The following is a 12,628-nucleotide window of genomic DNA, read 5'->3' on the forward strand; positions in this document are numbered from 1 at the left end:
TTAACAGATGTATATCAAATGTTGCTATTTTTACAATTAATCACGCGCTTAAAATCGATGTGTTACAAATTGTAACTCATGGTTGGTATCGATCGTATCTTACAATCGATCGATCGACAGTTTCTTTTTAACGCGTAAATTTATCACTACGAAACACAAACTTGTATTTTGAAATACTAATTTCATAGTATATATAATTCTAACAACACTCTTAACCTTGCACGTAATCTATTGAAATGTCAAAACATTTAACAGTTAAAATATTACTGTGAAAATATTGACCGTGAATACGAGTAGTTTAATCTGAACAACAATAAACTTTTATGTTTTGTAGGTTTATTAGTGATTTTCGCACGAAGTTGACCTTCTGTATAGACTTTAACCCTTGGAAAGCTTCAAAACTAGCTTTTACCAGCGGCTTCGCCCGCGTTTTTTACGTGCGTCAAATTATATTTGTAAAATATCTCGGATTCGAAGCAACGTATTACATGGGGGAAAAATACATTTTTTATATGTATATATGTACGTTTGTAACGCGATAACTTTCGAACCGTTGGTCTGATTTTGATGAAATTTAAATGGTATCTAGGATATGCCAATAGATTTTTTAAGTTCGTGGGGCATCAAAATCGGTTCAGTCGTTTTTGAAATATTCACAATTTCGTAAAAAAATATTGTGTTGCGATGTCTATGTTCGCGGCGAACAACTAGATTAACCCCACTTACAGTTTTATTAGGTATATGTAAGTACTTATACCTATTGAGAACATCGTAAAATCTTTTTTCAGCAACCAAGGCCGACGCCCCCACCGAACAGGCCGCCCCAGCCCAGACCCACCTACATACCGCCTGGCCCGTCGCCGCCCCCACGACCCACCTACATACCGCCAGGACCCACGCCTGGGCCAGGACCCAGGCCCACGCCGCAAGAGGTAAGGGTCACTAGTTATAATTAATGAGGTATCCACCTCTACTTCGTGAGGTTCTCTTAATTACGGTTGAGCTTCGCGATGGCTGATCCACGCGGTTTGCGTCAACTCGCGATGTCGTAGAGAACAGGTAGGTACGATTATCATATATTTTGTTTTGTATGTCTGTTTTTATTTTATTTATTTAAAAAAAACAATAGGTAGATGTGGACTTAATGCCATAAAAAATTCTGCCATTCAAACCTTAGGACAAAACAATTAATCGATCAAATTTATATAACATGTTTATCTATATTTTTTGATTTCTAGTAGGTACTAGAAAATAAAAGTTTAATAGAGTTTCTTTCGGCATTTCTTCTCAGCATAGTGGTCGTTCCGAAATGCTAGTAGTTTGTAGCTTTGAGAAATGTAGTGAATAGGGGTGTAATGGAAAACTAACAGAGGATTTCGCGACAGTTACGAACCAAAGGAAACGAGAAAATAAAACGAGTTTTTACGCGCGTACGAAGGCGCGAGCAAAGGCTAATGTGTATATAGATGCCATGTCAGATGTTTATAGGTATACATATGTATATGTCGCAGTCATCTGGCTGAATCTGCTATTTGCTTGAATGACTAGCTCGTTCATTGAATGACGGAATTCAATTGACTGACTAAAGGACAACTCCTCAAGTCTTTGAATAAATAAATATATTAGGACAAATCACACAGATTGAGCTAGCCCCAAAGTAAGTTCGAGACTTGTGTTATGGGATACTAGTTCAACGATACTATATTTTATAACAAATACACGTATAGATAAAAATCCAATACCTGGGCCAATCTGAAAAAGATCATATTTCATCATGACCCGAACCCGGAACCCGGGACCTCTCGGTTCAGAGGCAAGCACTTTACCACTGCGCCACCGAGGTAGTCAAGGTAATGTAAAGTTCAACGTCTTGACTGAACGTCATTTAGTAGTTTTATGAAGTCGTTGAATGGAATAATAGCCGACATATTTAATTGAATACCATCATTCAATGAACGAGTTGGTCAATCAAATAGCAGATTCAACCAGATGACTGTGACATATATATTTGAATGAAATCTAACACTTACACACTCGATAAGAAAGAAAGAATAGAGGGATGAAAATAAAATGCAATTTGGTCATCGATATTTTTTAATTGTCATCTACATAGTAATCAGGCAGGACATTAGGTCCAGGGGGTCTCTGGTACTTCTGTGTCACAAGCGTGGACATGCCATCGTCTGTAATTAACAAGAATAAAAAATGGTTGCCTGTAAAGTCGGTTTTACGGGCGAAGATTTTACGTGACAACGTCTTTTTACGCGCGCGGCAGACCGATCATAGTTGAGTGGGAGAGAGACGCAAGGCATTCGGCGGGCCTCTCTCTCGTTCGGTGACTCATCGTAACGTTACCGGGCGTTACACTTTTTCATAAGTGACTCCCAGCCGCAACCTAATTTAAGACGTTGTCACGTCAATAAACGGACAACACTAAACGGACCACATTAAGCACTAAGCTTGTATCACGGTTTCGGACACAAACACAAATACGGGCACAACATACCAAATACAGCAGACAAATATCTGTGATCACCGGTACATGTTAGGAATCGAACCCAGGACCTCCACATAAAGGGCAGTGGTGATCACAACGCCACGGGAGTCGTCAAAGTAGTGTTTATTATACTACTAGTGCAACTTTATATGCAATTTTCAGTTAATGCGTCAGTATGTTAGTACGACAAGAGCATATATCTTAAATAAGAAGGAAAAGACGACAGTTTGCCACAAGCCATTTGTCATATACTTGTAATCATAGATAAAATTAATTATGTATTTCTTTTATCTATGCTTGTAACCATCGTTTTAGCAAACGATGAAGCCATGACACAAGAATAGAATAAGAAGAATTCCCATACTTTAAAAGTGAATTAGTTTCTTTTTTCGATTGTTGAGATAGATTAGATAAAAACTGGTACAATTATTAGGATCAGTTATACCGTTGACGTCAGTTGAATTCACATCCTTATCAGGTACAATATCGATATCCTTAATCTCCTTTGTTTCTGAAAATTAGGAGGGTAATTATTATAAAAAAAAAATGTGTAAGATTCTCAAAAGTCAATTAGGAACACGAGGTTTATTGTCACCAGAGAGATCTTGTTTTATTTAACGCATGGCAAAAAATGTCTGTGCATTAAACCGTTGAGTCCCCGCATCGGGAGCCGTTCCCGGCACGATCACATGGCACATTATGACTGACATAATAATACTCACCTTCACTTTCTGTAATGATTAAAAGGATTTGGTTGATTATCTATTTGATGTTATATACATACATACTTAGAAAGAAAGGAAAAAGATATCGTTTTTATTCGGCAAAACACATCATATTATGTTACGTTTTAGGTAAATTTGTTTTTTATCTTACCAGGCTTAAAATCAGGGTCCACTGGAAACATGCATAATATGGTTATTTTAAATATTAACAAAGCGCACAGTTTGAGTTAGTTTCAAAGTACCTAAGTTCTAGATTTAGGTTATGGGTTTATTATAATATATTATACAACACAAACATTTACATCCAAAACCTAGGTCAATCTGAAAAATATAATTTTCTTTCTTGACCTGCTTGACCGGGAATCGAACCCGGGACCTCAGTGTAGCAGTGCATAAGATTCAGAGGTCGTCGGATAATGCATTAAGATTACACTTACAAGTAATGGCTTTCCCAGTAGTACACCGCGTTGGTTTTATAGTGACCGACTTCAATCCGCCCGAAGGACCAGATAGTCTTTTTTTGCTTTTTTTATCTGCAAAAATATATTAACGCAAGAACAAACAACCTTAAAGGTGCGTTGCACTAGTCTACTTTAACACAGGAATTAAACACACAATACAGCAATAAACAACAGCTTTTTTGGCATTATTATTAATGGAGTGATTTGCCATTGCCTTCTCCATTTCACACACAAGTTAATAAGAATCAACCAGTCTGCAGGTTTCCTCACGATGTTTTCCTTGTGAAACTACTAAATAGGTACTTGTATGAGATTGGTATACAAACTCATGTGGCACGAGTAGGATTCGAATTTGGGACCTTTCGATCCACAGGTTTTAACCATTACACCACCACAGTTTCAAAATGTATTTATATGTATATTAGATAAGTTTTTCTAATTTGGTACATAGATACTTCGTCTGCCCCTTGTCATCATCGAGTCAAAAAAGTTTTGAGGCTGAGTTGCACCAGTAAACTTTGAGGTAGACTTTAACGTGCGCCCCGCTGATGTTTAGACAAAACGGCGTACCTACTTTGCGTTCTTCTGCGAAAGTTAAAGTTAACCTAATTTCTTTGAGGGAGGACCTGTATTTGGTTTGTTTATTTCATTAGGTGTTTAACTATTGGAGTCTTAAGAACTCTTGGTCTTCCTATCAAATAAAAATAAAAATAAATGACAAAAATAAAAAAAAGATGATGAATGTGTATACGGAAGAAAATAAAAGGAACTAGATAGAGAGTGAATAATAATGAGGTGATATAAAAAAAAATACAGTTGTGAAAAAAGACATGCGCAAACCAACCAAAAAATAATGTAAACAGGAACAAAACGAAGATGTTGTGTTTTTGCGTGAAACAGTAAAAAAATAACATGTCGCAGCCATATTGCAGAATTCGTCGTTTTACGAAATGACACCACAAAAAAAGTTTTTAATCGTCACGGTAGAAAATTGTCGAAGAAAGTCTGGAAACAATCATCAAAGTCGTTGGGCGTCTGGGACCGCGGTCCAAATTGCCTGAACCTTTTTTTATACTACCAAGCAATCAGACTTATAGAAAGTATTATCAGATGGGCCCATCTGATAGAAAGTAGTTCACTACATAATTTGTAACCAAGGATCTTTTGTCGCAGTACTCTGTATTTACACTGCATTGAGTAGGAATATCTTCTATGTATAATGCAAGTAGTCGCAAAACCAAACGACGCCATTTTGTAATACGGTGAATTCTAAGATGGCTGCGACATCGTCACAAATTGTATGTTGCATTTTTAGTGAATTAGTGAAACATTACATTCTACAACGTAATATAGACGCTCATTTCACGTAATATGATTCAATATAGCATGTCTTGCGTTTGAGCGTCTGTCTTTCTGTACCTTCTGTCACATTTTCCGGTGAATCGTAAACCGCTACTCTATCGGAAACGTCAAAATCTGAAATACATAAATCATCTGAAATCATATTTACATATACTAAAAAACATAAATAGGTATTTTAAATAATTCTAGTAGATAGGTACCTTTGCCATCTTTGCCTATAAATGATTTAAAAAATCGTTATTACAACTGTACAAACATGTAAGTAGCACTTTCACGCAAAAATACCATTTTCGTTTTATAATCAATAGATTTTTTAAAACTTACTTTCTTCATATTCAAAATTAAAATCTTATTAGGTAGTCATCAATTTCTACCCGAACTGTAGCCGAAAATTGATTCCTTTCTAAACTCGTCAACGTACTATGTATTTTATGTGTAACATCTTTCTAATCCCTCCGTTTAGAGATCTAAGGGAGTGATATTGTGAAATAGAACTAAAATGTGTAAATATACGGTGACCCACTATTTAATTTGACCAAAGACACATCATCGATATATGAGTATTGTGTACTTTACTCGGTAAAAAAATAATACCTATATAAAGGTACCTAAAATATATTATAATAAATATACACGATCAATTTCATTAATTTAAGTACCTACTTAATTTTGTTCGAGTCAAAATATCTAATAATAGAAATTCTTTTTGAATCTAAATGGTGACGTCACTACGGCATCACTGCAATACTAACATATTGATTTTGTCATTTAAAAAAAATATCTACATATTTTTTTTCTTTCTCTTGATCTATGAATCTGACCGGTAGTAAAATAGGCTATTAAAAGATTACTGCTTACTGTGAGGCTAAGTTTAAACCTTTACAATATAGAGTAATGCCCTAAAATTCTTACTGTATGGCACTGAAATAACATATTTATTAAGTATATTTTTTTATTAAAAGTGATTAACATTTATACATTACGAATATTAGATTATTATATAATTATACCTATTGTATAATTATAGATTCATAATGTCAAATATAATTATGTATGTACCTACTTACCTTTACCTACTTCAACGCCTAAAACGATAAAAAAAAATATTACAATTAAGAACAACATATACTAGTTACTATATATTTTTACAGAGAAAAAAAACACTATTTTCAAATATCTACAGTAAAATTTAACAATAAAGCATGTTCACGGTGAAACTTATTAAAACAAAGGACAGCGCAAGACGATCGACTTCACTCAATGAAAAGGCGCTCTCGATCTGTGCGATACAACTTTTTTTGTGTTCCGTATTCTATCTACTAAACTAAAATAAAATGTAAGTAGTAATGAATAGAAAAAAAAAAACAAAAATGCTCACTTGACAGATGGATACCATAGTCTGTGAAAATAACAATTATATATTATATCCATAGCTCTAATGAACAAACTTAATAAAAAATAGGTTTTCTAACTTAAATTTTAAAAAAACAGACCGTCAATGTCTTATTTTTACTTTATATTTATTGCTAAAAACAATTAGGAAATTAAATATTCCAATCCCATCGAATGTTCGTCTAAAACAATTATGAATCATTTCAAATCACAATTTAAAGAAATTTAATAATTGTTATTTTTAAAATCACTAAGATCCCTGCAATCAAGTAGGTAGGTACTCACCTAAATCTAATAGTTTTTGCCTGTTGTCTGTAAATATTTAAATAAAAAATAAAAACAAAAAGTAATAAGTATTGAAAGAGCAATGTTGTTTTTGGAATTAAAATGACAAAATACATATAATACTCACTACCATAGTGTTTACGTAACGAATCTGAAATTCGAAGCATTTAAATAAATAATACAAAATTTCATTTTTGCCGAAAGCATTTACTGTCAAGATCTTATTTTGTTTGGCTAATCACCCTTTCTTGTATGTAGGTACTTTGTTAAATTACTGAAAAAATATATTATTTACTCATAATAAAATACATTAAAGGTTATTAAGTTAACCACACTGAGTTTCTTTCGGCATTTCTTCACAGCAGTGGGTGATCGGGTCGTTCTGAAATGGCTTTAAGTTTTTTGAAAAACAATACTTATATAATTTAAAATTTGACGTGAAATAGTGCCTGTGAAGGTTACATTTCTGAACTAATGTTTTCACTTCAACTTTGTCGCGGACTCTAAATATATATTTAGGTAGGTATATAGGTACCTAAGTATCAACAAAATTGTAAATCCTGGCTCTGTCTACTAGGTAAGCAATAAAGACTTGATACATTTTATACAACATGTATGAACAAATAAACATATAGATAAATTTTATTTGTTAGACTTACCTGGGGCATCATGTATATTTCCAACGGTATTTGAAATTACCGTTAAAGAGATCTGAAAAGAAACAAAAGCTTGTAATTGCAGAAAATAAAGTAGCTAATTACTGATTATTTCAATTGAATATCGTACGTACCTCTATAGACAGCTCAGTTACAAACTTTCAGGCAACCGTATCAAACATAGATAAAAGATAAAATATAGTTAAATATATAGTATTATAGGCTTCTCTATAGTGTTAACAACACTAGGTACATTTATGTACTGTGTTGTGAATTTTCTTATAGAACCGAGTACAATACAACAGAGTTTCCATAACAACAGCTAACTGGGAAAATAAGTTTAATTTGCCCTCACCGGGAATCGAAATAGGAACCACTACATAAAATAACAAATAGGCAGTCTTACGCAAATAAAAATCAAGCATGTATCCATTTTTCTTGTTCAAGCCGCATTCGTACACATTTTTCCACAAAAAATTGCGAAAACGTTTTATTTTTATTGTGTATTTTTTACGATAAGTGATTGACCAATTTTATATCACCTACTTACGTGCATACATGGAAACTATATGTAAGTTTTTTTTTATGGAATATTCGGTATTAGAGATATATCGAATAATAAATAGGTCGTTATTGGTTTTCGATTTTCGTGTTAAATTTTCTACTAAATTATAAATATACTATATTAAATTATACCACGCAACAATATTCTTGATGGTCAAAAGAAAAACATACAAAAATGATAAATAAATAAAAAGGCTTAAGGCAGACTTGAGTAGCTACCAATAGAGAATTCCACTAAAAATCTTTATGATGATTAAAACTTCTGTCAACTTTAATCAAATAGTGCTAGCTTTTTATTAATTCAGGTAGGTCTAAGCGGTATGATTAAACGCAGAAATCAATCAATCATCTAAATCTGTTATTGCATTCGCATAATTGTTCAGTATACCTAAGTACCTATTATGACGACCTCGGTGGCGCAGTGGTAAGGTTCTTGCCACTGAACCGAGAGGTCCCGGGTTCGATCCCCGGTCGGGTCATGATGGAAAATGATCTTTTTCTGATTGGCCCGGGTCTTGGATGTTTATCTATATATGTATTTGTTATAAAATATAGTATCGTTGAGTCAGCATCCCATAACACAAGTCTCGAACATACTTTGGGGCTAGCTCAATCTGTGTGATTTGTCCTAATATATTTATTATTTATTTACATTACCTATATAAAAACTCTCATGCTGGTTTGAAGGTGACAGAAAAATGTGTAAAAATAAACACATAAGTAGCTCTTGTTTCTGGTTTCATTGGCTTCCAGTCACACTTCCGTCCTTTCTATTTCCGCCGACTTGAAATTGACTTCAATACTGCGACATGTAAAATAACTGTGTGCTCAAATGCCCACAATGCATTTCACTATTAAATTGGTTACGTTCAAAATCGTTGAAGTTGTCGCCGTGACCGCCATGACCGAAATCGGTCGAACATCATCACCATTATGTAAAATAACAGCAAATTCTTTATTTAACGGTTATTTTTTACGTAAACACGCCAAGGTTTACGTAAAAAACTTGGCTACATAGGCCACTAAGTAGCCAGGAAAATGCGAAGATGAGAGAGAGATAATGATATTACATCAACAAAATACGTCACTTCAAGAAACCCCGTCAAACACTTTGTAACAACCATTTACAATTACTCCTCCCTACCAGGACCACCACCACGATCACCACGACGAACATCACCACCACGAACCAGGCATGCCCTTCGACTTCTCGTACGCTGTGAACGAAGACGGGAACGACTACAGCCACAACGCCATATCTGACGGCGACGTCACCCGCGGCGAGTATCGCGTGGCTCTGCCCGATGGTCGCACGCAAATCGTCAAGTATACCGCTGATTGGAAGAACGGATTCAACGCTGAGGTACTTACGTTAATTACTCGTGCTCCAGCATGTTACGCAATGTTAGATAACACTGCCATTGTCACACTTATGTATTATTATTTAAAAAGAGACAACAAATGTTATAAAACATTTTGTAACATGCTGCATCTAAGGCAGAGAGATTACGATGTCATCAAAAGTATGGCATAGGTTAAACACGCATACGAAATCCATTGTTACCCGTCATCGACAAATGAGGCATCATTTTTTTAGACCACTTCCTTCCAGTGAAAATGACTAACCTTTGTAATTCACATTTATTTTATCGTCTAGTGTATAATTTAAATATTGCATAATAGCATTATGAAAAAATAAAAATACTATAAATAGAAAATTGTAACTAATATAACAAAAATGTACAGGTGAGCTACGAAGGCGAAGCGCGGTACCCTGACCAGCAACCCGGATACCCCTCCGGCGGACCCGGAGCCCCCAGTGGTCCCGGCCAGCCCTATGTGCCACCAAGCCAAGGTGGAGGCTACCAGTATTAGGTATTGACGCCCAACGTGTGACCAAAATGTTGGCACCCAACGTGTAAATGTGATCATTATTGTATGCTGTTTTGTGGCGCGTCTACGGTACATTGCTGATGAAAACTTGTATACAAAAATTTCCTTCAAACTTAAGACCAGTTTTAATATTTGCTGATTAAACTGAAACAATTCACAGGTATTTGTTAAATTAAAAAATATATAAAAAGACAACTTTTTCAAAACTTGAAAATTTAGTAATCGCAGCATAATTTAACAATCAGGAAATACATGCAAAAATCCGTAGAACGTTAGTGCATAAAATACTTACGAAACAACTGAATGCGTAGTTACCGAAACAGTTACCAATTAGTTTAATGTTTACTTTAATTATGTACTTTATTGAGTTCCCTAAAATTTTAGCTCATAATGAGCTTACAATTTATACCTATGATTAAGTTGCATTACGTACTGATAAAAAATATGGAAACAAAACTGAAATGTATGATTTACATATTTCAAATTAAATAGACTCCCCTGCAACACTCAAGTTTTGTCTAAGAGGAAAAAGGTCGAGGTAATATAGACATATATTCCCAAATCATAGCAAAACTTTTGCAGATAATTAATAACAATAACCGCTAATAAAATAATTAAAAACCACAGCATCTTTACACACCTTTAAGTTTAAGTTTAACATTATAAAATACTCATTATACTGCCGTACTTAGATATTTATTGTATAGTGTAAAAATAATACTTGCAAAATTGTTATAAAAATGCCTTTTGTACCTTATTTTTTATAAAATAAAATGTAAGATTTTTAAATGGTCTTTTATTATTACACCTACATATATCACAACTGATTTAAGTTATAATAACATGTATAAGTATAATAAAAAATCTATAAATACTGCTGTCGAAATATGTATGAGTAATATAATATCATTATCATTTACAAGTCCTTTAAGAATTACCATTATAAATATAAAAATAATAAATATTTCATTAATAGTAATTCCACCATCATAGAACAATCAAAAATTAATCATTATTTAATACTGGCAACACATCTTCATAATTATCTAATGACACATAATTCTTTTGACCAAATGGCACTTCAAAGCTTGTAGACTGCCCATGTAACCTTTTAATATGAGTGTTCAAATCTTTTTTCAGGCTGTATCTTTTACCACAAATATTACAGAATACATTTTTCTCACCATGCTTCCGCTTCATATGATCTAATCTACGTCCAGATGTAACAAAACAATTTTTGCAAATCTCACATTTAAACGGCTTTTCTCCGGTGTGCAAACGGAGATGGTCAGTTAATGTTTTTTTGTAAAAGAAATTCTCACCACATTGTTCGCAAGTTAATTTTTTCACTTTGTTATGTATCAATGTATGTTCTGTCAGATTACTCTTTTTATAAAAGCCTTTTGAACAAATTGTACAGACAAATGGTCTTTGTTTGAGGTGATACTTATATATATGCGCCTGTAAACTACATTTGTTTACACTTCTGTAATCACAATTGTTACACGAATAGAAATTCACTCCTTTTCGTTTGACTTTCTTAACTCCTTCGTGACTCTTGACATGTAGATTGTAATGGGAATGTGTTTTTAAAACTTTCAAACAATATGGGCAACATTTTTCTTGGTGACAATTGAGATGTGATTTTAATGCATTGGGTGATTTACAGACTTTCCCACACACATCACAAACTGTAGCTTCATTTTTAATAGGCTTGTTGTTAAATTGTTTGCATGGCTTTTGAGATTTCTGCTTCTTATCAAATGTTAACTTCTGATCACATATGTTTCCAACACTAGAATTATTTTCATTAAATTCATTTTCAGATGATTTTAAAACTTTTATATGTAGTCTCAATGGTTGATTGGTAATTTTTATATCTTTATGAAGGCTGTTGAACATGTCGTCTATGATTCCAATATACATTATTTTCTTGGTGTCGTATCTTCGTAAAGTTAGATATATAGACAAAATCAGCTTAGAGCACTCCCGGCAAACTTCTCCAAAAATGATTTCCTAAAAATAATAGCTGTTAAAATCACAATAAATAAGAATTTCTTGTAATAGCTCAAACTTTAGCCATAGCAAAGCATGTAAGTAGGTACACCTACACTGAAACAAAGTTTTAGCATGTATGTTTAAATCAGTTATAACGGTTACTTACTCGGGATGGAAATAAATACATCATCATACTATGTATGCAGGACGTAATATTATCATTATCATCATAAATATAAAGCGGCTTCATGATACTCTCTAAAATTTCTTTTTTCTTAAAACATAAAAAGCAAAGTTTCTTGTTCAAGAAATTATTGATATTTCCAAGATAATCCATACTGGCATCAAATGTATATGTATTATTTCACATGAAAACTAACAAATACTAAATCCGATGTAATTATTTCTACATTATTTTCTTTCTTTCATTTATTATTTTTCGCAATTTGATTTGCGTGCAAGATTGCGATAATCAAACGTAGTGGCATTGAATTGACATGAATTAATCAACATTAAATTTGACTTTGACATAATGACAGAATAGACATTCTGTTCAATTTCGATGTGCCTGTGCCAACGACAACGGGAAGGAAAATAGGTAAATACCTAAATAAAAATGTTTATGCTGTTCTGTTTTTTTTTCTTCTTAAAGAAAGACAGAAGTTAGGGAAATTCAACTATCTGCCAAAGAATTCAAAACGATTATACATAAACGATATAAATTCATCGAATTTAATCTAATTCAAATCGTAGAATTTATATCCCAATCCCAAATTCCCAACACTACTATAATAA

The 12,628-nt window shown here is 33.4% G+C and overlaps 3 protein-coding genes across 7 annotated transcripts in view; 1 reads left to right on the forward strand and 2 right to left on the reverse strand.

Moving 5' to 3' along the window:
• Positions 1–10,624, forward strand: part of LOC128681164 (pro-resilin-like) — a 40,638-nt gene extending 30,014 nt beyond the window's left edge. Inside the window, exons 4-6 of the mRNA XM_053764824.1 lie at positions 789–932; positions 9,090–9,305; positions 9,689–10,624. Coding sequence (XP_053620799.1) covers positions 789–932; positions 9,090–9,305; positions 9,689–9,817 — 489 coding nt within the window. The 3' untranslated portion in view covers positions 9,818–10,624. The remainder of the gene's footprint in view (positions 1–788; positions 933–9,089; positions 9,306–9,688) is intronic.
• LOC128681165 (uncharacterized) lies at positions 2,058–8,095 on the reverse strand. Of its 5 annotated transcripts, XM_053764825.2 has the most exons (12): positions 7,785–8,090; positions 7,382–7,433; positions 6,850–6,873; positions 6,723–6,749; positions 6,424–6,444; positions 6,113–6,130; positions 5,246–5,260; positions 5,103–5,159; positions 3,660–3,755; positions 3,374–3,394; positions 2,943–3,228; positions 2,058–2,183 (listed from the first exon to the last, which is right to left on the reverse strand). In XM_053764825.2, the coding sequence occupies exons 1-11, from the start codon at positions 7,809–7,811 to the stop codon at positions 3,140–3,142; spliced, it is 447 nt and encodes a 148-aa protein (XP_053620800.1). In that variant the 5' UTR covers positions 7,812–8,090; the 3' UTR covers positions 2,058–2,183; positions 2,943–3,139. The 5 variants fall into 5 exon arrangements, with proteins under 5 accessions (XP_053620800.1, XP_053620802.1, XP_053620801.1 ...); XM_053764827.2 differs by lacking the exon at positions 6,424–6,444 and having other exon boundaries at positions 7,785–8,095; XM_053764826.2 differs by lacking the exon at positions 5,246–5,260 and having other exon boundaries at positions 7,785–8,093.
• Positions 10,625–10,692: 68 nt separating the features above from the next.
• Positions 10,693–12,335, reverse strand: LOC128681163 (zinc finger protein 675-like). The gene is made up of 2 exons (XM_053764823.2): positions 12,000–12,335; positions 10,693–11,851 (listed from the first exon to the last, which is right to left on the reverse strand). The coding sequence occupies exons 1-2, from the start codon at positions 12,168–12,170 to the stop codon at positions 10,841–10,843; spliced, it is 1,182 nt and encodes a 393-aa protein (XP_053620798.1). The 5' UTR covers positions 12,171–12,335; the 3' UTR covers positions 10,693–10,840.
• Between the last annotated feature and the right edge of the window lie 293 nt (positions 12,336–12,628).

This window comes from Plodia interpunctella, chromosome 26 (genome assembly GCF_027563975.2).
Source record: "Plodia interpunctella isolate USDA-ARS_2022_Savannah chromosome 26, ilPloInte3.2, whole genome shotgun sequence".
In the NCBI taxonomy this organism is placed as follows: Eukaryota; Metazoa; Arthropoda; class Insecta; order Lepidoptera; family Pyralidae; genus Plodia; species Plodia interpunctella.

Coding starts and splice junctions, on each gene's coding strand:
- LOC128681165 (XM_053764825.2), bottom strand. CDS start 7,811: ATGGATACATGCTTGATTTTTATTTGC. Junction 7,434..7,784: donor CATGCTTGATTTTTATTTGC/GTAAGACTGCCT, acceptor GTTTCTTTTCAG/ATCTCTTTAACGGTAATTTC. Junction 3,229..3,373: donor GGACCCTGATTTTAAGCCTG/GTAAGATAAAAA, acceptor TAATCATTACAG/AAAGTGAAGGTGAGTATTAT.
- LOC128681163 (XM_053764823.2), bottom strand. CDS start 12,170: ATGGATTATCTTGGAAATATCAATAATTTCTTGAACAAGAAACTTTGC. Junction 11,852..11,999: donor TGTATTTATTTCCATCCCGA/GTAAGTAACCGT, acceptor TATTATTTTTAG/GAAATCATTTTTGGAGAAGT.